Source organism: Akebia trifoliata, chromosome 9, assembly GCF_017979445.1.
Source record: "Akebia trifoliata isolate Shusen 1 chromosome 9, ASM1797944v1, whole genome shotgun sequence".
Classification (NCBI taxonomy): Eukaryota; Viridiplantae; Streptophyta; class Magnoliopsida; order Ranunculales; family Lardizabalaceae; genus Akebia; species Akebia trifoliata.
Genome location: NC_141383.1, coordinates 23,399,103 through 23,422,523, shown reverse-complemented (window position 1 = coordinate 23,422,523; position 23,421 = coordinate 23,399,103). Strand labels below are relative to the sequence as shown.

Here is a 23,421-nt window from a genome sequence, read left to right as displayed (position 1 = left end):
TATCGTAATTGCTCTAATAGCTTTGATCATCAATGTTGAGTGTCTTTGCATAAAATATTTTATGGCATGACACTACTTAACTATCATTCAATCAAATTTTTGTTGGGTTAGCTCATCTTTGCTTTCAAGTTCAAATGTTGGGCAAACTTACCCACCAACAATTGGAACGATGTCAGGAATTTACAATTACAACTTGAATGAAATTGAGTATCCAATTTCAAGAATCAATAATCTTCTTTAATTGCTTTTGTCACTCAAACAAAATGGAATATTGGTTTCTAGAATCAAAGTCCTTGAAATCATCGTTTTGAATATGTATGTTGTCGTGTTTGTGCATAATTTTGTATTAGTATGAAGATATATTGACAACCAACATGTGTTGGGCGCAGTGACTAAGGCTTCCTTCCAAAATGGGAGAGGTCTTGAGTTTAAATCCTCTTGTTGGCCACCTATATGGATTTTTCCCGACTTATCTGATATGTATGATTTGTTGGGTATTGAACATACCTGAAGGATTTGGGTGAGATATGGTGGTCTAAAAGGTCAATTGCCGTGTCCTTGCTAGTTGAGCCTACGGGTCTGAAACTTTGTCATCAAAATATATACATTGGCAGGACGGATTGTACATTAAGGAGCGACTCAGTGGGTCCAATTATTGGGGGTGACTTTTTAACACAATTTCTTGTTGAATGATGTAAGTTTTGCTTTGTGCTCTCTTTACATTTAATTATTATCGTCATTTCTCGCATCTATTTTTTTAAAATTTATTATATACCTCATTTAGATTCTCCTCTTTAGTGCATAAGGTCCAACTCAACTCCATCATGTATTTATGATCTAAAAAGTAGATTCTATGTTTCCATTAAGACAATTTTCGGTTTCGCAACTCTTTTAGATCCATTTAGAAATTCTTAATTAAAAATTAAAACTTTCTAAATTTCATCAAATATATTGAAATCTAGGGATGGTTGGTCGACCCATACCCCTTAGAAATGTGAAGGCTGACGGATTGTGTAAAGGTCAATGGGTTGGAATCTTAATGTTGGATCAAAAGGTATGATTTGTTTACTATAGAAATTGGAGGGTTGAAGATTTTTTAAAGGGTCTCTCACTAACGGTCCAGTTTTGAGTGGGATTTGTGGTTGGTTGTGGTGTTGCGTGCACCGCCCAATACACTTTCGAGATTTTCACTGCACGCGCATCACCACAATATCTCTAACTTTAGAAGATTAAAGAAAATTTTTAAAAAAATAGAAAAAAAGAGTTAAAGCTGTAAGTCTGTAAATCTTCTAATTTTACTATAGTTATTCTCCCACTATATGAGGAATCATTCAACCATAGAAAGTTGATTTGTTGTTGGTCACTAAGAGCAACTCTTACTAATTTGTATTTAATTCATCGTCACCCTACATGTGGATGTCTTATGAGGTGCCATGTGTCTTGTATGGCCACGTAAAACCTATACCAGTGCTACACGTTGCCAACTGACGGACTTGAGATTGGGTGCTCCATGCCCAAAAAGAGGGATGAATCTGTGCAACATGAGACTGAATCTTAGTGAATCGTGGTAGGAAGGCCACTCTACCACTTAGGGGGCTATCTCGTGACAAGTTAGCATGTACAGTTAATCTGTTATGGTGACTTCACCAATGATACATTCCTCTACGTGTTAGGGGACCAACCGTGAGTCATCCAAGATGTGGACAGGAAAAAGACACTATGTTTGGCTTAGGGATGGCATCAAAATGTGGGACAAAGACAATGCTGCTCAGGCTACATGTTGCCTGGGCAGTGTGCTTAGTTAGGTGTGTACGCCTAAGCTGAATTTCATAGATCATCCTAATAGTTAACAACAATTTCAGAAACAAACCCCACATTTGATGTTTGCGGGAGTTGATGTTAGATTCGACATAGGATATACAAATGGCTTCCCGTACTCGATCAACCAAGGAAGCCTGCAAAGGTTGAGTGACCTGGATGGAGTTGGATGCAGTGAAAACATGAGGATTTACATGGTTCGTTAGTGTGCCTACATCCACGGATCACACAAAAAAATCCAATCGGACTTTTTTCTTTATATAACATCCCTGGAGATCTCTAGCAAAAATGAAAACAGAAAAAATAAAAAACAAAAAACAAAAAAAAAAACAAAAAAACAAAACAAAACATTTCTCTCCTAATTTTATTATTATTTTTTTTTTTAAAACACCCTACACAACTTTCCCCAAAAGAGTACATATATACCCCCCAAAAAAAATCGTATCGTGGGCTGGGTGCTGCTTCCAAACCCAGGCTGAGCCTACTCCACTTTGGTAAGGACCCCCTTTGATTTTACCAATTAAAGCTCAAGCAAGAAAACAAAACATTCTTCATAACAATTACAACTACTGGAAATTCACAATGCGAACAAAGAACTAGAGTTGAGTCATGGGAGGTGCAACTTCAAATCCCGCTAACACGGTAAAGTATGAGGCTCAGTTGTTGCTCTCTGTTAAGTAAAAATTTCTCGACACTTCGATGATCCTTCTTTGTCGACAAGAGACACTTTCTTGTTATTCTTTAACAAGAAAATGGCATAAGCTTCACCCAATTAATAGATTCCTTCGGAACTTCCTAAACAATCATCCATCTTATCGTCTTCAGGCCTTCATTCTAAATATTGTGCTCCACGACATGAACCTTATTTCTTAGTTCTATTCTATCCTGGGCTTTATCTTCATTTAGAACACGATTTTTTTTATTTTTTATTTTTATCCATAAAAAGATTGAAATTCAAATTCACCACTCAGACAAGAAAATCTGCAACTTCTTAAAAACCAGCACGTCAAATGTTATTAGTTCTCATCTCCCATAAATCTCAGTAATTGTTATTTATATTCATTCTCATAGTACAAAGAGTGGACATGAAGAACCCAGATTCTACAGTGGGTGCAACATCTCTAATAGTGAGGTTTGGAGCACTAAGAGAGACAAAACAAACACTTATTTGTACAAATGACCAGAATGAAAAACTTTACCTTAGCTTAGACACTAAAGAAAAAAAAAGCTCAAAACAGCGAGCTAAACCAACATGCCAAGTGGAAATACAGAAAGTTTTACATACAATACAGTAAGACCTCAACCAAGAAGTAAATACGGAACGAAAGGGGAAAAAGAATATCATAACCGCCTCACGATTACAAATGCAACAACATGCTTCTTTCGATTCTCAATGTTCTCGGAGACCTGGAAATGCCCACATGAGGGGCTTCCAACTGTCTCACTAAATTCTTATGTGAGCCCATATACAGATTTGGGTTCTCTGAATTCTTGCCCCTTTTACTAAATGATGACACTTCTAGTAACAATTTCACAATCTAAATGAGATTAGCCTTCTTCAAAGACCTGATTGTTCTACAGTAATAAGGCCATATTGATTCCACATAATCCAAGTACTTCTCCACTGCCCACTCTTCCAACTCTTTCAGTTTCCTCTTCGACAACTCTATGTAGTTCATGTTCTTAATGTACACTAAGGGTTGCCAAAAATGAGTTCGTAGGTCGTCTTTGAGCTTTCCTAGGGCCATGTAGTTGTATACAAGCAGGTAATAGGCCTGTAAGCTCTTCATCACACTTATGATCTTCTTCAAGATGAAGACAAGTATCTTGATGTATAGAGCGACAATTAGTGGTCCAAAGACCCAAAGAGGGATTAACTCCTTCGATACTTCAACTCCATACACCACATTAACAGCCAAGTACAAGGGAATGCTGCAAACACAGCATGTCAACAGGAGTTCCCATACTATCCTCCATGTGTTATAGAAACTTTACATTAAAAACATAAGAAATGTGCAATATCTATGTTAATATTTGTTTTTTGGATAAATCTATCTATGTTGAAACATTTTATGTGAACTTTTCTTTTTAGTGTATCGCAATATACATACCTATTTTTTATGAGGGCTAATATTGGCACCCCAACTCTTATTATTACAACCCCAATTAAAAATAAAGAAAATAAGTGAATGGTTGAAAATAAGTAAAAGTTGGGGTGCCAATAGCAGCTCTCTTTTTTTTTGGCTAGATTTCTATTTTTTTAGGTTTAGAATTTTATATGAGCATAATCATAATTGTAAACAACTACTGAAATTGTTTGAACTAGTGTTATAATGTTTTGTAATGTTGAGATGATAAATTGCGCCAAACCTTTGTAATGTTTGAAGAGTTTTTTAATCTTTAATTGTGGTGTGATAAATAATTTAAAAATTGGGATGTAATAAGTAAAAGTTGCGGTGCCAATAGCAGCTCTATTTTAATTCAGAATGAAGGAAGCATGCCTACTATCTAATAATATCATGGAGAATAAAGAAGTGTGTATGTCATGCAGACCGACTCAAAGAGGGAAGAGACATGCTATGGTGTAAGTTGTTGGAACTTACAATATCAAGATTGGGATCTTTATTGTTGCATCCATTCCCAGAAAATAGTACCAGGCCATCGGCAGAATTTTACGAGCTTCATGTCTTTGGCCGTCATTTTGACCTTCCAAAACATCAATCCAGGTTGACCCGAAAATACCGTCCGTTACTTGAATTGATGATTCTGTATGTAACATCATCAACCACTTCTTAAGTAATTTCTGTATGACTGGAGATCCTACTATGGTCTCCTCTCCTTTTGTGTAGGAGTGTGAAACCTTCTGTATCTCGGGGGATTCCACTTTAGTTTCTTCACCCTCATGAAGTACAGATGAAATTTTAACCAAGCCATTGTGAAATCTGGGTCCGTTAGATCTGCCTCTGCCTTTAAAATCTGAGATCTTTAGATGTTTCACCTTTAGTTGGAGAATAGGAGGGACACTGATTCTGGGGAAACAAGTTGTCCACTTTAACTCATTTAAGAAAAATCAGAGCACAAAGGAATATGGTTTATTTACATGTAATTTTCAAGAAATGGTAGCTAAAGAGTTTTAAACACAAAATAAATATGGTTGGGCAAAACCACATTACTTGGACATAAACAGATTTTTTTTCAATGTTAAGAAATGGATAAACACTGATCCTAATGCCCTGTTCGACAAAGTAATATTTCACAAGTGTGTCTCCTTAAAAGAGACCCAACAATATATATAAGGGAATGCTAACATTCAAGACCTCATGAGGACGTTAACATTATCCACCACATTCACTTTCCAATAATACCCCCGTCCATTTTGTTTTTTTAGTGAAAAAGACAAGGTTACGTTTGTCTTTTACATAATAAATGTTAAAGGCTTTTTAATCTTTGGATTTAAATGTCTTGTTTGAGGTAAATGCTTTGGCAATCAATATCAACACCGCTTCTATAAATATGACGATAAGATTTTTTATATTTACAACAATACCATTGTATGAAGACCAACATAGGGTCTTTTTCATTGAAAGACAAAATGAGCAGGGGTATTATTAGAAAATAAATGTGGTGAAGAATGCTAAGGTCCTAATGAGGTCTACTAAAAGACAAGGGCTAGGAACATCTTAGCCCTTATTATGTTTCTCCTTCTCTATTTCTTTTAATTCAAAAAAGTTTATTCTGAGGGAGAAATGGTCAATGAAGGCAACATATCAAACATTTTCCATGACTAATCATTTTGATGAGATATAAGGACCCTACACAAGGTATGAGCCAAGTTCAAATGAGTTGACCCAAGGTAGAGTTTGTATTCAGAAAGTCTTCCAAGCTAAATTGAGGCCAATAATTACTAAATGCACATTGACTTGACTCACCTAAAAGCTGTTAAACTTTACCCAAAATTTCCATCAAATTTTGGGCTCTGATATTGAATTTCTAAGCATCATCCTCTATTAAGAGCTTAATAGTATCAAGAGGTACAATTTCAGCCATTAACTCAATCATCAATTGTTTAACAAGACAAATGGAAACAAAACAAATACAAGAGGATATATCTCACACCTTAAGCATAAGTGACGCATTAAGGAGGTACTTGTAGTGAATCTCCCAATAAAATGAGGGGAAACAGGTGGTTTCAACTTCACCCCACTGGTCCATGATACAGTTCTTGAAGGAAACATCCCATACAAACCCTGCAACATAAAACAATGTAGTTATATACTTGGAAAATTTTCTAAGTCAAATCCAAGAATTTGCATATCTAGGAATAAGGCCACAATATTAGTATTTGAGTCGAGATCCAGAATGGTGTCCCGTTCCTATAGCAAAATTCGGTGTCTATGTGGCACATGTTTATTGGAGAACAAACACATTGGGCTGTGTGCTACATAAAAATGGTTTGGTTAGGAGCCCAATCCGTCTTAAACTCCTAACAAAACATGCCACACAGACACCATTCCTATGCTATAAGAACGGGACACCGTTCTGGATCCTTAACTCCTAGTATTTTACATTGTCTTGCAAAATGAGATGTAGTTGACCCCTAATCCCTACATTTCAACTTTAAATCGTACTGGCGTAAGCACTAGAATTCTTTTCACGCTTTCATCAACATAGTTTCAACAATGTGGAATCGTGGATTTCAGGATGCACTGTCGGGACCCATAAGACCACTTCAATAAGGTGGTTTATGTGTCATTTGATTTTTAACCACTTATACAAGGTTGAGTATAGTCTAACCAAATAGAAATCAGAGGTGATTGAAGAAAATAAAATGGCTGGTTTCACAGTGTTTGTGTGATCCCAACAAATCTCTGTTTTCTGCTGGAATGGAAAGAACCAATACTTGTCTTAAATACCTGTGTTTGTTGGGATATCAATTCCATAATCGCCAACTCAAGCACCCGTCAGTTACTCTACAAGGTCCAATCCCAATATAGGAAAAATTGATTATAAAAAGCACTTAAACATCCCAAAGATAAAAATAAAATAAAATTCAAACACTTGGGAAATAAGATCATGACAGCAACAATAAAAAGAAATGGCAAAGAGTATTGCAAAATCATTTAGAGACAATTCGGACAAACACTCAAAAATCTTCCTAGATTAGAGAATTTAAAAGATAAAAAAATAAACTAATTTACCAAATGAACAAACCCTCACCTCAGATGTGAGAATTTAAAAGACATAGAAACTCTAGACCATAAATTTGCCCCCCAAAAACCCATTCTCAAATCAATTTTACAGAACCAACTCTTTCATAAAAAATAAAAAAAACAACTAAAACTAAAGAACCCAACAAATGCGTGCAAGTTTACATACATTAAACAAGCAAAGCCTTAGTAAACTGCGAGACACTCAAAGAGGGGTTCAATCCAAAACAACAAAAATCGCAACGAACACGATCAAATTAACCGAATTTCAATCCAAAGAGCTTAAAGACACCAAATTTACATTCTTGACAAGCAAAAAATTCTGCATTAATGCCAAAAATTCAAAGGGTTTACCTAAAAACGCAAGAGGTTCAATCAAATACGAGAAATTTCAACCATGAAGTTTAAAGAGAAACAAAGATTTATAAATGCTCACCTTTGCACCTGGAATCATCAGGTCTTCGAAATCTTGGGAGATAGAAAGGAATTTTCTCTCTCTCTCTATCTCTCTCAAAAAAAAACAAAAAACAAAAAGATTGCTTTATTGCAGATGAAATGGTTCGAGCGAATATAGGGAAAAAAAAAAGAGCTCACAGAGAAGAAAGGTTAAGCGAACAAAGAAAAGCGATTGCTGATGGCGAATCTGTAATCCAGAAGTTGGATAACGCTAACCAACTCCACGTCTCTTTCTGGCCACGTGGTAGTTGTCTCTCTTTCTCTTCCCACAATGTCTTGTCCCATCCGCCAGCCATCACCTCACCACCCTTCGCCCTTGTAAGTTGGAACTCCGGATAAAATAGGAGAGCTTCTTGTAAGAAGCCAACTTTTACTTATTGCACCCCAGTCTACCTATAATGAGCAGTCATGTAAATATAAAAAGGATAGGTGTGCCAATAGAATCTCTTGAACATACTTAAGAGAGGTTCTATTGCCACACCAACTTTTACAAAGAGCACCTAATTCATATGGTATCTTAGGCTGCAATATACGTCGGCGACCCGAACAAAACCTGTGTTTGACCCGATTGATGGGCGAGCCTAGGCCAAGTTAAATAGAACATGAATTGAGCCCGAACCAAAATATCTCAACCCAACCAACTCTTTTTTTCTTATTCTTCTTACCATGGGTATCTTCACCCTTCGAGTTAGGGCTAATCCCATAGTGGCATGCCCCACCCCCTCAGAAAGTCCTACATGCAACTGGTTGAGTCGAAGGTCAATTGGACCTGGAGGGTGGCCCCAAGAAAATCATTGCTTTGTGGGGTTTCAAACCCTTGACCTACCCTTCCTAAGAAGCTTATCAAGGCTCGGCTTGCTACTAGGCCAATCCCTTGGGTTGGGGATCCCAACTCAACCCAAACCCGATTCTATATACTAATGCATAAATATTTTTATATTAGTTATTTATTTTTAACTTTTTTATTTCATCTTGTTATTATGACTTATGGACAATTGGATATTATTAATTTGGCCTTTGTTTTAGTGTGGGTTGTCTTATAATTCTCTCAATGGTGTATTTTTAAAATTGTATGTGATTTTATTTTTTAAGATATAAAATTTATTTGTTAATCATAATAAAATTAAGGTTGTTCAACGAGCCAATCAAACCAATGTTCAAAATTACCTAACTAGGGCTAACCTGAGCTCAACCCGATATTTAATAGATCAAGCTCAGGTTGACCTTGGGTTCAGGCCTGATGGTCAAGTTAAGTTGAGCTTAGGTTGACGGTTCTACGACTTGGATTTAGTCTGAGTTTACCTTCTAACCCAAGAGGTTGAGGATGATAGTGAAGACAAGGGATTGAAAACAAGGTTGAATAGGTGGAAATAATTTTTTACCCGGAAAATGAAGAGTTTCAAGATGACTAATTTTGAAAGAAAAACAAAGTTTTACTAGGAGTTGAAGTTGTTAGGTCATTTCATTAGTCTATCAAAGTATAATGAGGTCAAGGGGGCACATCATCAATTAGAAAATATATGAAATGGAGGCATCACCAAACGATCATTCATTGTTACAAAACTAGATATTAGCAATTGAAAAACTAAGGTAAAAGGGGTGACGAAGGGCAAAAGAAAGATGGCTAATGATTTTGTGACTCGATTTTTTTTCATTCGATTGTACTTGGCTGATGTGGCAAGGGCACAAAATCATAAATCTTTTCCTTGTGTATCCTGAAGAAAACAATCCACACTTATGTGCCCTTGCCATGTCAACTGAATACAAATCGAGTGAAAAAAACCAAGTCAAAAAATCAGGACTCAAAAAAGATAGATTGGCATCTGATTTTTGTTCCTTTTACTATAATATCCAAACTTGGTATACTTCAATGGTTAAAGTTTACATCTATTTACACCATGGACTAATGAATGGGGTGCAACTTGGTTTGGTTTTGGTTTGGTTTGAGGTCAAATTGGAATCAAACCGACATACCCTTAGAATCGAACCAACCAAAACTGACTTTAGTTCGGTTCGGTTCGGTTTACGATTCTCCTAAATCATAATGTTCATTTTCGTTCTCCTAAATCAAGGAGAGTTAGGGTTCAATTTGTACGAAGGAAGAGTTTCAATCATCTCGTCTATAATAGTTTCAATGGGGAAAAGCTTCAATCAAGGATATAGAATTTCAATGGAATCATTCAATCGATATCAATTTCTTCGACTTTGAGTTCTTCAAATTTGCAATAAAGCTTCAATGGAGGAGGAGGAATGAATGGAAGAGAAAAAGTACCACTCAAATTAAAATTATTTATTTTTAATTTGATCTCAAAGAGTCTGACTAGCCTTATTAATAGAATACATCTCGAGGTCATGTTGACCGTGGATGAGACTTGATAAGATATTGTTTCCTCACTAAGTTAGTAAGGGTAGGGGAGCTCTTGATTAATTTAATTTTTGATTTGACATAAAACTGGCTCATTTATTTATTTTTTTAAGATAAAGCTGTCTCATTTAATTTGAATGCAGCTATGTCATTGATTGAGTGAAGAAAAACTTTTTAAACGAATTTATAACATCAAAATGTTAATATTACACATGGCATTTTAAAGGAGGTATTACAATTTTAATGAAAATCTAGGTGAGTGGAATAAATTTGAGACATCACGTGTCATTTAATAAAGAGGTTCCTTCATAATTTTGAAGCCGCTTATTACTTCAAATTGGTACTCGTTAGAATAAAATGAATTTATTTATAATGTTTCGTACATCATTCACTACATGTATTTTGGTTCGGTTCTAGGACACTCCTAATCTGAGAACCAAACCAAATTAATCGATTTTTTAAAACTTTAACCCAGAATCGAACCGACTTTATATAAAATCAAACCAAACCACCCCTAATTGGTACGATTCTTGATTTAGACCAATCCAACGTGCGCTTCTACTAAGGATCCCAATCCAAGTAGCCAACAACATTGAGTCGAGATTGAGGTCCTGAGTCGTCTCTCTCGATCAATCCATATTCGATTTGATAATTACATAATCCAATAATTCATAATTCTCAATTAAATTTTATGGTCAAACGTATAATTCACAATTTGATAAAATTGTGACAATAGGCGATGACTTTCGGCAATTTGCCTTTATTCCTTCTCAAAAGGTTTATAGAGCTCGTCGAGAACAATGGCTAAACCAAATAAATAAATAAGCTAAAATTCACCGCAAAAGATTAGTCCATACGAACAAATCATCACAATACTTTTGATTGACAAAGAATCGAATATGGGAACATGGAAACCGTAAGAGAAGAAGAGGAGAAGTGAAACCAACACATCTGTGAAGAGTGTTGTGTGTTCATGGTAATGGTTACAAAAATGGTAGTGATGCGTGAATTTTTATACCATTATTTCAATTAATCAGCTAAAGAGGAACTAGCCACTACAATGAAATCCAGAACGATTTTTTTTATTTATCGTTCAATAAAAAGATTCATTCTCTTCATAAAACTAGGTGGTAGATTCAACAAAGATTTCTTTTTGGATTCATCGCTGGAGTTAACATGTACATGCACCATTGAACTGCTCCGACATTTTGGTTGCAATAATATTTTATACAATATATAAAGGAGAATTAAGTCCTCATGCATACAAACAGAGATGTCCTCAGTGAGATCAACTGAAACCACAATCTCTTAATATGCAGCTAAGACACTAGATTGACAATCTGTAGCTTTAGATTCATCAATATCTACCCAAACCTCATTTACACGCCCAATAAGCCGAAATGGGGAATTATACTGAGCAATTGAGTAAGCGTACTCACTGACAGAAGAAGTCAAGTTTGCCCATGGAGACCTACTCAAGCTGATGGCGAGTTTCTCTGCTTCCTCAACAACGTTCTTGTCCCTCGCAAACCCAGAGAACCTTCTCACTGCAATGCAGTGACTTGGCCATTTATTTGGTTGAAGGTTCAGTTCAGGGAGTGGAAGGGGTGGTGTCGCTTGGAACTTCACGGGTAAGTATAACCGAATGAAGTAAGCGGACGAGTGGAGAGGGCCAGCTCCGGGGACAATGCTTGTCAAGACAGGAGCAGTCATTGAAATCCGAGAAGAGTTTAAATTGGCACCTTGGATGTACTGGAACAATCTGCAAGGTAAATTATAGAAAATATTCAAAAGACGTGGTCTTAATCGACAAAGTTTCCATTATATGGATATGGGTTTCGCTTCCTCGGACGTCTAGAAAAAGAGTTTAACTAAATGTGGGCCATTGAACATCAATCCATTTTTTGCTAAAATAATTTCTCATCCTGATCCAACAGATATACTTAAACTAAATGGGTCTCCTTAGATTTTTTAAGTTGAGTTATTCAAAGCAAACTCGTACTACTCACTCCTTTAGTTCCAAGAAAATGCACACAAAATCCATATTTAAACCCTATAAAATCTCATTTCATTCTCTAAAGTCTGAACCCAACCAAACCCCATATCATAACTTTCACAGGTGTGTGTGTGGGGTGGGGGGGGGGGGGGGGGGGTAGTCAAATCCAGAATAGATATTTAAATGAGATGGATTATCTCAACACAATGAGGCAAGTTCCAGCACAAAAGCACTTTACCACACGGAGAATCACCGCAAATGTTGTTGGCTTATGGGTTTAACGTGGACGAGGTGTTGTCATTGGCAGACAAAATCAGATTAAAAGTGGTCTCTATCTATATGGATTAGCTAATCATCCTTCCACGTGAAAACCGTTTCACCACGAATATATGTACACCAACAATCCAAGCAAATTTCCATCATTTTAACAAAGATATTTCAATCAACAAAGAAATTAATGAAGAATAACCAAAGCACATGGGGAGTTGCAAAAAGATTGTAAAGCTTAGAAAGGATACAAATGGGAAGATGGGTTTTCTCTAAAACGAAAGACCAACGGGACGACCTTGGCCTTGACAAGTAGTACTTGAGAGAGGTACTTAACAACAAATGTTCAGCTTGATTGGTATTATAATTACAGATAAAATTATCAATATTAACATCGGTGATTTATATTTTTTTACTAATGGCGTGGAATTAAATTGTATGCTTCTGTACAAGGTTATCTGTTAGACCTGAAAAGATGGAATCCTAGTATTCTGATCTCAAGACTTAATTTTTATTGCTCCCCATTTTGGATTAGGGCTTATTAAATTCCCCATTTTGATAGACCAATATTAAATTCCAAACCTACATTTTCCTCAACAATGGTTATCTCGAAGTACCAATATTAAGCTCAATTATGCCTATTCAAGACCATAGTAACCAAGTTCGGATTCGTAAATTATTCAGAGGGGTTTGATTTCGACAAATTTTGGGGAATTTTTCTGAAAATTTTCAGATATTATACAATTGATGTTTTATTTTGGGTTTCTTTGCACACAAAAAAACATCAACTTCAACCTCCTTAAAAATCCAATCTTTTTCTTGAGATTTGATTGTTGAAGAACATAAATGATAAATCCATCGACTTCAATTCAACCTCCATACAACCCAATCCATAAAAAAAATGTATTTTCGATTTCTGTTATATTTTCTGTCGATTTTTTTCCACAAAAATTATATTGGTGAAACCAAAATAGCTGAAACAGAAATTTGAATCAACAGAAGATGAAGCAGAAACTTTCAGCCATAATTCTGTGAAATTTAACAAATAATAGCTCTCTTTTGTATCTAAATAAATTACCTGTGAAATCCTTTTTTCGTGGATTTTTCGAACGATATATCTGTAACGAGTGCCGACATCCATGAAGATTCTCGGTAGAGTCTGATCTCGAAATCAGATTCAGAGTGAACAACTGTAAATTGGGGTGATTCGATCCCATCGCAAAGAACGATAGAAGAGACGAAACAAACGAAGAGCGAGAGTCTCACCTTTTCCATCTTCGAAGTTGTGCAACACGAGAGAGAGCATCATCTCCATCATCTACTCTTCTCGATTATGTGAAAGTGGAGACTGGAGAAGTGTCGCTAAATTACGATTTTATCCCTCTTTTCCTAAATAACGATTACCAGACCCCCACTTCCCAACACCATTATCGTCTTTTTAACTTTCTTTGTTAATTTAGACACGCCCTCGGAGTTTTGGTGAATAGTTAAGGTACCCCTATTTTTCCAAACTGATGAGACACTCCTTGACATTGGTCTTCTACGAGAGATAAAATGAAACTAACCCTCATATTTCAACCTATTGCAGAGAAACTTTCATTTTTGGGAAACTTTACCCCCACCTCACACCACACACACACACACACACACACACACAACTCTTTTTCAATCCTTGATTTATTTGTCAATCTCATGTAGGATGAAAATTTTACCACCTTCTTCAAATATTTTATAATTCCAATTCTACCCTTAGATCTTTTTTTAAGGTATTTTAAAATTTCAAAATTGTTCCAAGTTCTCTCTTGCCAATCCAAACATGATGGAGAAAAATTAAATTTCTTTTCTCTTCTCTCCACTTCTCTCAATCCAAACATAACCTATAGGTTCAATTCAGATTAATTCAGGAAAGGTTTGAAAATATATAAATGATGTTGTGGATTTCTTATCAAAACCCATCATTTTCAAGACTTCAACCAACCCTTGAAAACCTTATCTTGTTGGAATGTCCAAGAAAATAAAGTGAAGCATAATTATGTGATTAATAAATAAGTCACGACTTAATTCGTCTATGGGGCCAGGCTGGCCAAATAAAATTTTGTATTTTCAAATGATGGGAAAATAAATTTTACATTAAAATTTATCAATCAATCAACCAATCAATGAAATTTTGGTAGGCTGTTCCATCAAATGATGGTCCAAACATTCCATGAATCAAAAATGATGCGCCCCCCCCCCCCCCTTCTCTGACACACTCCCCCTTACACCTTCATCACAGAACCATACATCATCTGCATCAAGATACGTAGAACCATAAATCTTTCTCTTGTGTATCTCAAGGCAAATATTCTACGGTTCTGCGATGAGGGCATAGGGGGGTGTCTGTCAGAGGGGGGTGTCAAATTATCACAACTCATCAATTAACCCGCCGGTAACACCAAGAAAATGATTTTTCTTCTCTCTTGATCCCACCTCCAAAACTATGAGTTAGGAAGCAAAGGTCTTGAGTTCAAATCTACCCTAGGGGCCACCTCAGTGATTTATCCCAGAAATTACCTGCTGGTGAGAGAAGGCTGCACATGCCCCAAGGATCAGTCGGCTTCTCTAAGAGGCCCAGATATCTCGGTTAAAAAATATATATATATCTTGAACATAATACTACTTGCTTCGTTGCCAACTTATTATATTGAAAATACACCATCACATTGTTAAAACAGGGTGAAGGTATCTCAAACATTCACCAAAATGTGGAGGGTTATGTCTAAATTACACAAAGCAGCATGGAGGGTGGAGATCCACCATTCCACAAGTGCATGCAACCTACGAAGCTTTTTTCGCTAGTAATTAGAGATCAAGAAAGCACATCCCACTCCTTTTATTAATCCCACAGAGAACAAAGGCAACAACAATTTGGAGAAAAAAGAAGGAAAGAAACATCCAAGGGACTGATCCCTCTTAAATTGCAATTGGTAAACAAAGAAACATCATCGGGGTAACATGTAGATAAATCCACAATTAAGTAGGAATCAAAGGAGTTATGATTTCTCTTTCGACTTACAGATTCAACACGTTCAGCTTCTTTTCCTTGAGGAATGTGTTCCATTCAACCAGTTTACGAGATGCTCCCTCATAAGTAACATATTTTGGTAACTTCTTCCCATATGTGAGAAATGTCCCTCCACTGGCCAATGCCTTGCAGACTGCTGTTGCTTGGTATCCATCACAGAAATTTAAACCTGCAGAGGGGCCTAGCTCGCCAGCCAAGCGCTTCATGTACCTGATTCGAGAAGAAAACAACATAAAAGACATAATTTTATAATGGAATTTGAGCAGTTTTGATTAGTCATGATAAGCTAATGGGAAGCGAAAAGGATATCCTTCAGCCCACCGATTGGTGATCTCACAAAATACCTTGCAACCTAAGTTGCCACTCAGGTTAGGTTAATTCTAAATCAATTAATTGAAGTTCAGAACATTGGTTCGAAGGTACAAGTCTATGGTTCCAGACTCAGAAACTCAAACATCACTTCACACCAAAAATGAAAACATAGAAGGAAGGATCTACTTTAGTTAATGATCATAAAATACATTTAGACAACACATGAAAACCAAATGATAGCCTGACCATGAGTTTCAAATTTTCAATTACCATGGAAATAAAAACAATCAAGTCAAGCTGAATATCTAATCAAAAGAAAGTTTTCAATGACACTCAACTGTTAGTGGCATTCATTTCAGTGAGCACAGTTCAACAAAGTGAAAAAGAACATTTTCAATGTCTACAATATATCTTTGAATACATTTCATTAATGTATGATTAAGCACAATAGTTACACCATCATCGTCATCATCTATGACTGATCCCAATTCCCAAATATTGGGGTCAGCAACATGAATCACATTTCGATGCTCGACTTTTTCTAGAGCTATATATTCTGCCAAGGCATGTGTTTTCAGATATTTTCTTACTAACTCAATGCATGTAATTTTCGATCTTCCTTTCGCATTTTATCGCCTTGAACTTGCACAAAACCTACTCAATGGTTCTTATCATTGACATCTGTGTATATGCTCAAACCATCTCAATCAACTTTTCTTTATGTTATCTCCTATAAAAAAGTTAATACTACATTCTCCTGAACACAACACATTTCTAATTTTGTCTTTCCTAGTCTTACTACTCGTAATCCTAAAAACCTCATTTTTTTTATACTGATTCTATAATATTTTTTCATTAATTGATCAACATTCAGCCCTATAAAACATAGCTGGTCTTGCTATTGTAATATAACTCTAACTTGTCACATTGTACTCTAAAAGCATAATACCACTTTAACCACCCAATACAGATACAAACATAAGATATAGACAAACATCATTACAGGATGCTTAGCGTCATGTTAGAGCATGTGTATTAATTGGGGGAAAATGAGGGGACACAATGGTGTAGGGTTAATAGAATACAAGTATACTACATTCGTATATATAAAACACATTTTTCATGAAGAGTTAGAAATTCTTTGATTCATCCAACCAACATGTCCCATGTGAAAGATATCCTACCCAAGAAAACTAGTCCAATTTGATAATCCTAGCAATTCAATGTGTAGCATTACAAGAACAATATGAACCAAGTGTCACAAAAAAAAAATAGTGGTCATTCGTTAGATGATTCAAAAACCACACCGATGAAGTAAACTCATATCATTGCATCATCTGTAATACAAATGTGCGATGCTAAAATAAACAAAGGAAGAGAATAAAGTACCAGGTCTTAGTGTAGCTTTCTGGCACGACTATATCCCCGCCGAGGGCCTTAAGCTCTTCAATCGTCTCCGGGTTTCCAGGCTTGTCCTCAACTATGCTTATAGTCTGAATTTTACGCTCTTTTGCCAATTTGATTACAATTTTCCCAATTTCACTGTCACCGCAATTCTGTACCAGCGTCCCACCTAGTCATTAACATTATTGTGACCCAATCATCCAAATCCACATAAAAAACTAAACCATTATAAAGTGTCTCAGTCCATAATAAAAATTCAAAATTTACCCAAATTTTAATTAAATTAACCATTATGAAGATAGTCCCAAATTTCTACTATTGTCGAGAAATTTTACATTCCAAGAAACTGTAGTGGAAACAAAACCAACCAAACACTACCGGATCAAACGAAATATAGATCACGAAAAACCATGCACATTGGTATAAAAAACTGCGAAATTCACGATATTTACTGAATCGGACAAATGAATCTGGTAATTTTTAATAAGATCCAATAAAAGAGGTTTCAATTGAAACTATTTGCAAATTGGGGAAATTATATGAGCTGAAACTGCAAATTATAGTTAGGGTTTTAATTACCTGGTTTGAGAGAAAGGGAATCGAGAAGAGACGCAACGTTCTTCCTCAGAGAAGCGGAATCGGAAGTCGATAAGCTTCTGATTCCAATACAGAAATTAGGGTTTTGGTGCCCTAATACAAGAAATCTGCGAATCGTTTGCATATTTCTCTCTCGTTAGTTTCTCAAGGGCAAAACTCTGAACCCAGATTTTGGAAGTTTTCCGGTTCAAGTGTTGAACTGGTTTTACTTCGCGTTATTCGGCCCATCTGACGGTCTAACCCTAGTTTCAATAATCGTGCCAAGTCCGGTTGGACCGGATTAGTCAATCCCCTCACAATCCGGTTCAAACTGACTCGATATCTATTGATGGATAAATATTTAAATTTTTAAATAATTAAAACTTTCTGTTATAAAATAAATTAAGAGATAAAAATTGTATTTTACAACCACCACACCTCCATACATTTCAATTCTTAAAAATTCTTTATATAAAATGAGAGCTTTTATTGTCACACAAGTTTTGCTAAAACCACCCCAAATGTGTGCTAATTCTTTTGTGATTGGGATATTTTCTAAAACATCGCAACTTATGTTCAAATTTTAGTATCAATAAACTGTTCATTTTAATTCCCAAAACATGCATTTCGAGTGAATTCGTCCTTTTATAATCAATGAATTTGTTGGTATATCTATGAATTTGCTGATATTAAAAGTAACGAACTCACCGTAGGTTATAATCATGATGAATGCCTATTTTAGGAATTAAAATGAACATTATACTAGGAGTGGCAATAGATCGATTCAGTACAGGATCAGTACCACTCCAATACCGATCCAAACTTTTATAAACATGTACACAATCCGATTCGATCGGATTAATGAATATGTGAATGGAATCCGATCCGTTTCATTTCATCCTTAATCTAAAATCGATCTGATCCAAACACTTGCCTTATTTTAATATTATCAATGTTCAAAAAACGTACAATCATATAAAAATTTTAAAAAATCACTTTTCAATTGCAAATATAGAGGGAAACCAAAAAGACTTAAAATACTATATATATGTATTTATATGAAATTAAGAATAATAATAAATTTATTAAAATATGTTCGGATCAGATTTTTTTTTGGGCGGGTTGGAGTACATCCGAATCCAACCCGAAAAATATTGGATCTAAGATTTCAATCTGAATCCGATCTGAAAATATGATTTTTTATATTTTTTCGGACCGGTTTAGCCATCGAGTATATTTTGGATCATTGGCAACCCTACAATGTACATAACTCGAAATTTCATCATATTCAATGCACGAAATGGGGATTCACCATTGGTAATTTACATATGAATTAAAGTGATGTTAACAAAAGTTGTGTGGCAATAGAATCTCTCTATAAAATAAGAGAGTTGTTATTAGTACCCCAACATTTACCTATTACATCCTAATTAAAATAAAATAAATTAAAGACAGAAAATAAGGAAAAGTTTGGGTTCTATTAGGAAATCTCTCTCTCTCTCTCTCTCTCTCTCTCTCACACACACACACACACACTCCCGCTAAGATATCCATTTATTAGATTTAGGATTTTATATTAGCTAACCCTAATTGTAAATAACTGTTGAAATTGTTTGAATGTGTTATAATGCGTCGTTATATTGTGGTAATAACTTGAACCAAACTTTGTAATGTTTAAATGGTGTGTTTTAATCTTTAATTGGGGTGTGATAAATTATTTAAAGAATTGAGGTGTAACAAGTAAAATTTGGGTTGCCAATAACAGCTTTCTAAGAGGAATAGAATTTGACTAAAAAAGGAGTGCCAGATTTTTTGAGGAGTTAACGTCACTACGGGTTTCACTAATTCTATGATTTTTAAAAATTATAAAAATAAATATGTTTATAAAATTTGAAATTTGTAAAAGACTACAAAAAAAAAAAAAAAAAATCGACGCTCTTTGTAAACCCTTTGACATGGCATGCGAACGAACCATACATTTTTGTCCTTGTGTATCTCGAAGAAAAGATCTATAGTTCTATGTATTATTAGAGATTGTATAAAGAAAGTCAGTTTTAGAACGTTAATTTATCATGACTCTTTATAAAAAGAAAATCAAAATGTTTGTTCAACAAGTATTTTCAAAAAAAAATCAAAAAAACCTGTTGAACAAGTATTTTTCAATGATTAAATCGAAAAAAGTCGTGCCCCCCCCCGCCCCTCCTCCTCCTCCTCCTCCTCCTCCTCCTCTCTTGACATGACATGTGCATAGAATCATAGGTTTTTCCTCGAGATATATAATTGCACATGCCAAGTCACGAGAGTAGAGGGGGATTATGTCAAAGATCTTATGTATATTATCAACAAAATAAGAAACTACTTCACCAAAGAACATTATAAAATTATCTTTAAAATAAAGAAAAAAACTATAGAAACGATTTCAAAATGTGATTCTAAGTGATCCCGACATGGAATAATTAGCCACTATGCCAAGTTCATACGAACCGTCACATCAGTGGAAAAGAAATTTTGTTATTGCTATTGTACAAATACTTTGATGTACACAGTTTATCAGACAACACCTTTTGGGTCCACTAGTCCTCTTTGCTAATCTTTTTTCAGTAACACTTTCCTGACTAACTTAGTGAGGACAAACGTCTTACTAAGTCTCATCCACCGACAAGAAGACCTCGATATCTTGTTTTACACATCTCGTGGTCCGTTTGTTTCTTCACTAAGTTAGTAAGGCTAGCTGGACTTATCTTTTTTGTTTTTTTTTTTTTTTTGTGGACCTATAAAGAAGCTTGAAATCTCTTTGACCAACCATGACCAGACCAGACCAGACGATTGTAAGGTGCTTTCGATGGACATACTACATGATGTGTAACTGTCTGAGTCAAATCCAACATGAAATTTTTACCATATGTGTTACATGTCATGAAGAACTAAGTGGGGTGGTCACCAACTCCACTCAATCCTCCAACTCACAAGTGGGGGTCTCTCTTTTTCTAAGCTTAAGGGGTACGTCACAGATATCTCCAATAGATGACATAATTGAACACACAGCATGACCTGTCTTCTTTCTTAAGTTATATATGTATCTTAAAATTACTTATTTAATATGATTTTGTTTGGAAATGATATTTAGAGTCTATTTTATGGTTTTTGGCATTTAAAATTGTGTCGGTTTTTGTCGTGCGAGAAGCAATTCAGACCCACTTCTAGCTTTCAGCGTTTGTAAGCAGTACTTCCGTATTTCAAATGTGCAACAAGTCTTCCTTTTTGTTGTTTGTTTTCATAAAATTTACAAAATTATCATCCTCATCTATGGTTGTTCTCACTTTAGTTTAGTGCTATATTGGACGTTCAATTCCTTGTCTCTCTCCTTATAAGTTCTTCGGCCTCTCCATTCATTGCTAATTGATTTTGAGTTGGACCCCCAAATTTATCATTCTCAACTTCTCTCATCTCTCATCTCTCATTATAAGAGGCATTAATTAATATCATTAATTCCTAAAAAAAAAGTTTCGATGAAATGATTGTTCTTTGCCCTAGACCCACACAAAAAAAAAAACCCTTGTGGGGGGGGACATTTGATAATCAAAAGTGATTCTTATGGAAGCACTCTTGTCCCCAAATGAGGTCTAAAAGATTGGTTGGAAGAAGTTTGGTGTTCACATTGCTTTTATTTTTCATAATCACCACCAATGGTGCATAATTAATTATGATGTATTAGAGTTGGACCGTGGCATATGGGCATGATGATTCAAGACAAATACAACAAACAAAGTGGGCAGAGAAACATTATTTCTTTTCCAATACATCATGTTTTTAAGGAATATTAAGGCATTTGAAAAGTCTTCTCTTCTCCACTTGAAGTGGAGAGGGAGAGCTGTGGGTGGTCACTGACTTACTGGTCAACGACATCTTTCCATGCTTATGTTTCTTTTCAAACTGATCTGTTGCTACTCCCCACCACTTTGCTTAACATCACCATTTTCATGCTTGAAGTCTTTTAGACCCTTATGTTTCCCCTTTTAATGTGTCCGAGAGAGAGAGTATTGGTCATTTGAGTTTGGTGGGTCACTTGAGTTTTTTTTAAAGTCATTTTCTTAAAAACTGTCATCTTTAACTGTGGCACTACTTTATCCTTTCATGATATTCTATTCTCTTCTTTTGATGTAGGTTTAAGTGGAAATCTTGTTATTGTTCCACAAATACAACCATATGGGTGTTAAAAGTAAAATAAACTGTTACAATAATATGTTTCAAATATTTGAAATAGTTTCGCTAAGGTGTATTTTGGGAAGAGTCAATATAAATGCACGCTGTAAATCATACGTGGTTTGTACACAATTGACGTGGCAACAACATAGAATCATAGATCATTTTCTTCGGGTTACACAAGGAAAAAGATCTATGGTTTTGTGCCCTTGCCACATTAACCTCATACAGGACGCGTATGATTTACAACGTGTATTCATCATTGTTCTTTTGGGAAACTTCTTGGTGTCAATGGGTATCCATTTACCCGAAACTCCCAATTCCGATTCTGTTTTTATTGGAATTGATTAGAGTCAGTCTAATGTGGAATCAAACCAATAAGAACCGGAACCATTAGGTTCTATCTAATGGGTACCTAGAATCGATTTATTTTTACATTATACTTTATTTAAAGTTTTCCTATATTTTAAAATTAACATATATTATATAAAGTTCTTAAAATTTTCATATAACCAAATATTAAAGTTTAAAATGGGTCATCTCTTCTTAAAGTTTCTTACTTGTAAAGAAGATGAATTTTAATTTTCGAAAAAATATCATTAAAATCATATTTTTAGTGGAACAAATTATTATTAAGTTGATACTTTGTAGATAATATGTTATTTTTTAGAAGAATTTTTTATATATTGATTTTGAATTTTTTCCCCATTTGATTCTTAGGGACCATAATCAAAAAAATATAGTGGTTATGATTCTAATTTTCATAGGAATCGAACCGGGATATACTTGTTGACACCCCTACTTCTTTTGACATATTAATTAATAATTATATTTAAAAAAATTTATTTAATATTATGAATTTAGTATCTTATAACCATAATAAAGAGCATTTTTGTCATTGTCTAAATAAATAAGAACATTATCTCTTGAAATTACATAATAAAATTTAAATTCCATTGGATTTTCTATAAGAATCGTGATAATCTGACTTAGGCACATGGCATACTCAATCGACACTCATGACGTGACAGGATCAAGGACCGTAGATTTGCATTCCTTAGGATACAAAAATGCACTTCCCCATAAGTACATGTTTGTATCCGAAGGAATGTAGATCTACGATCCCTAAACCTGTCACATAAGGGGGTGTCAATTGAGTATGTCACGTGTCTAAGTCAGATTATCACGACACTTTCTAAAGTTGAAAGTGGGAAGTTGAGTTTAAACCACTTCTCATTTTTGTATTCAACTTCTCATTGGGGAGTATTTCTTAAAATTTTACCAAGCCATATTTTGAAGTGCAATGATTTTGTAACTTGACGTGTACCCTGCAAGAATCGTACATGTTTTCCATCAAGATACACAATTGCACATCCCCATAAAACATGTGCAATTGTGTATCCTGAGAAAAAAAAAATCTACAATTCTTGCACCTGCCACATCAGTGAGTTTTGAGTTACAAAATCAACACTCTAATTTGAATCTAAAAAAGTGGTTTCGAGTACCAAAAGCATGAAAAAACTCTTCTGACCATAATTTTAAATAGCCAAAAACTAGACTAGAACGTCTATCAAGTTGAATCAACTTGAATACTTGGAGTGAAATAAAAGTATGTTAATTTTAAAAATATTTAATAAAATTTAACACTATAAAATAAATAAAGTTGACTGACCTCAAAACCCAACAAAGTAAAGTTGACTCGAGTATATTTTGAATCAACACGACAAGTTTTAAAACTATGCCCATTTCTCTT

General features: G+C 35.0%; 3 protein-coding genes across 5 annotated transcripts; all 3 read right to left on the bottom strand.

The window, feature by feature from the left end:
- Window positions 1–2,846: 2,846 nt before the first annotated feature.
- On the bottom strand, window positions 2,847–7,784 carry LOC147394808 (uncharacterized). 3 transcript variants are annotated; one of them, XM_086454356.1, is made up of 5 exons: window positions 7,462–7,784; window positions 6,732–6,788; window positions 5,935–6,065; window positions 4,422–4,847; window positions 2,847–3,750 (listed from the first exon to the last, which is right to left on the bottom strand). In XM_086454356.1, exons 2-5 carry the CDS (start codon window positions 6,756–6,758, stop codon window positions 3,357–3,359), a joined length of 978 nt encoding a protein of 325 aa, XP_086310482.1. In that variant the 5' UTR covers window positions 6,759–6,788; window positions 7,462–7,784; the 3' UTR covers window positions 2,847–3,356. The 3 variants fall into 3 exon arrangements, with proteins under 3 accessions (XP_086310482.1, XP_086310483.1, XP_086310484.1); XM_086454357.1 differs by lacking the exon at window positions 7,462–7,784 and adding an exon at window positions 7,380–7,437; XM_086454358.1 differs by lacking the exon at window positions 6,732–6,788.
- A 3,193-nt stretch (window positions 7,785–10,977) lies between these two features.
- Window positions 10,978–13,449, bottom strand: LOC147394807 (uncharacterized). Its single transcript, XM_086453787.1, has 2 exons — window positions 13,188–13,449; window positions 10,978–11,608 (listed from the first exon to the last, which is right to left on the bottom strand). Exons 1-2 carry the CDS (start codon window positions 13,382–13,384, stop codon window positions 11,155–11,157), a joined length of 651 nt encoding a protein of 216 aa, XP_086309913.1. The 5' UTR covers window positions 13,385–13,449; the 3' UTR covers window positions 10,978–11,154.
- A 1,501-nt stretch (window positions 13,450–14,950) lies between these two features.
- Window positions 14,951–17,685, bottom strand: LOC147394806 (uncharacterized). Its single transcript, XM_086453788.1, has 3 exons — window positions 17,469–17,685; window positions 16,875–17,058; window positions 14,951–15,383 (listed from the first exon to the last, which is right to left on the bottom strand). Exons 1-3 carry the CDS (start codon window positions 17,608–17,610, stop codon window positions 15,161–15,163), a joined length of 549 nt encoding a protein of 182 aa, XP_086309914.1. The 5' UTR covers window positions 17,611–17,685; the 3' UTR covers window positions 14,951–15,160.
- Between the last annotated feature and the right edge of the window lie 5,736 nt (window positions 17,686–23,421).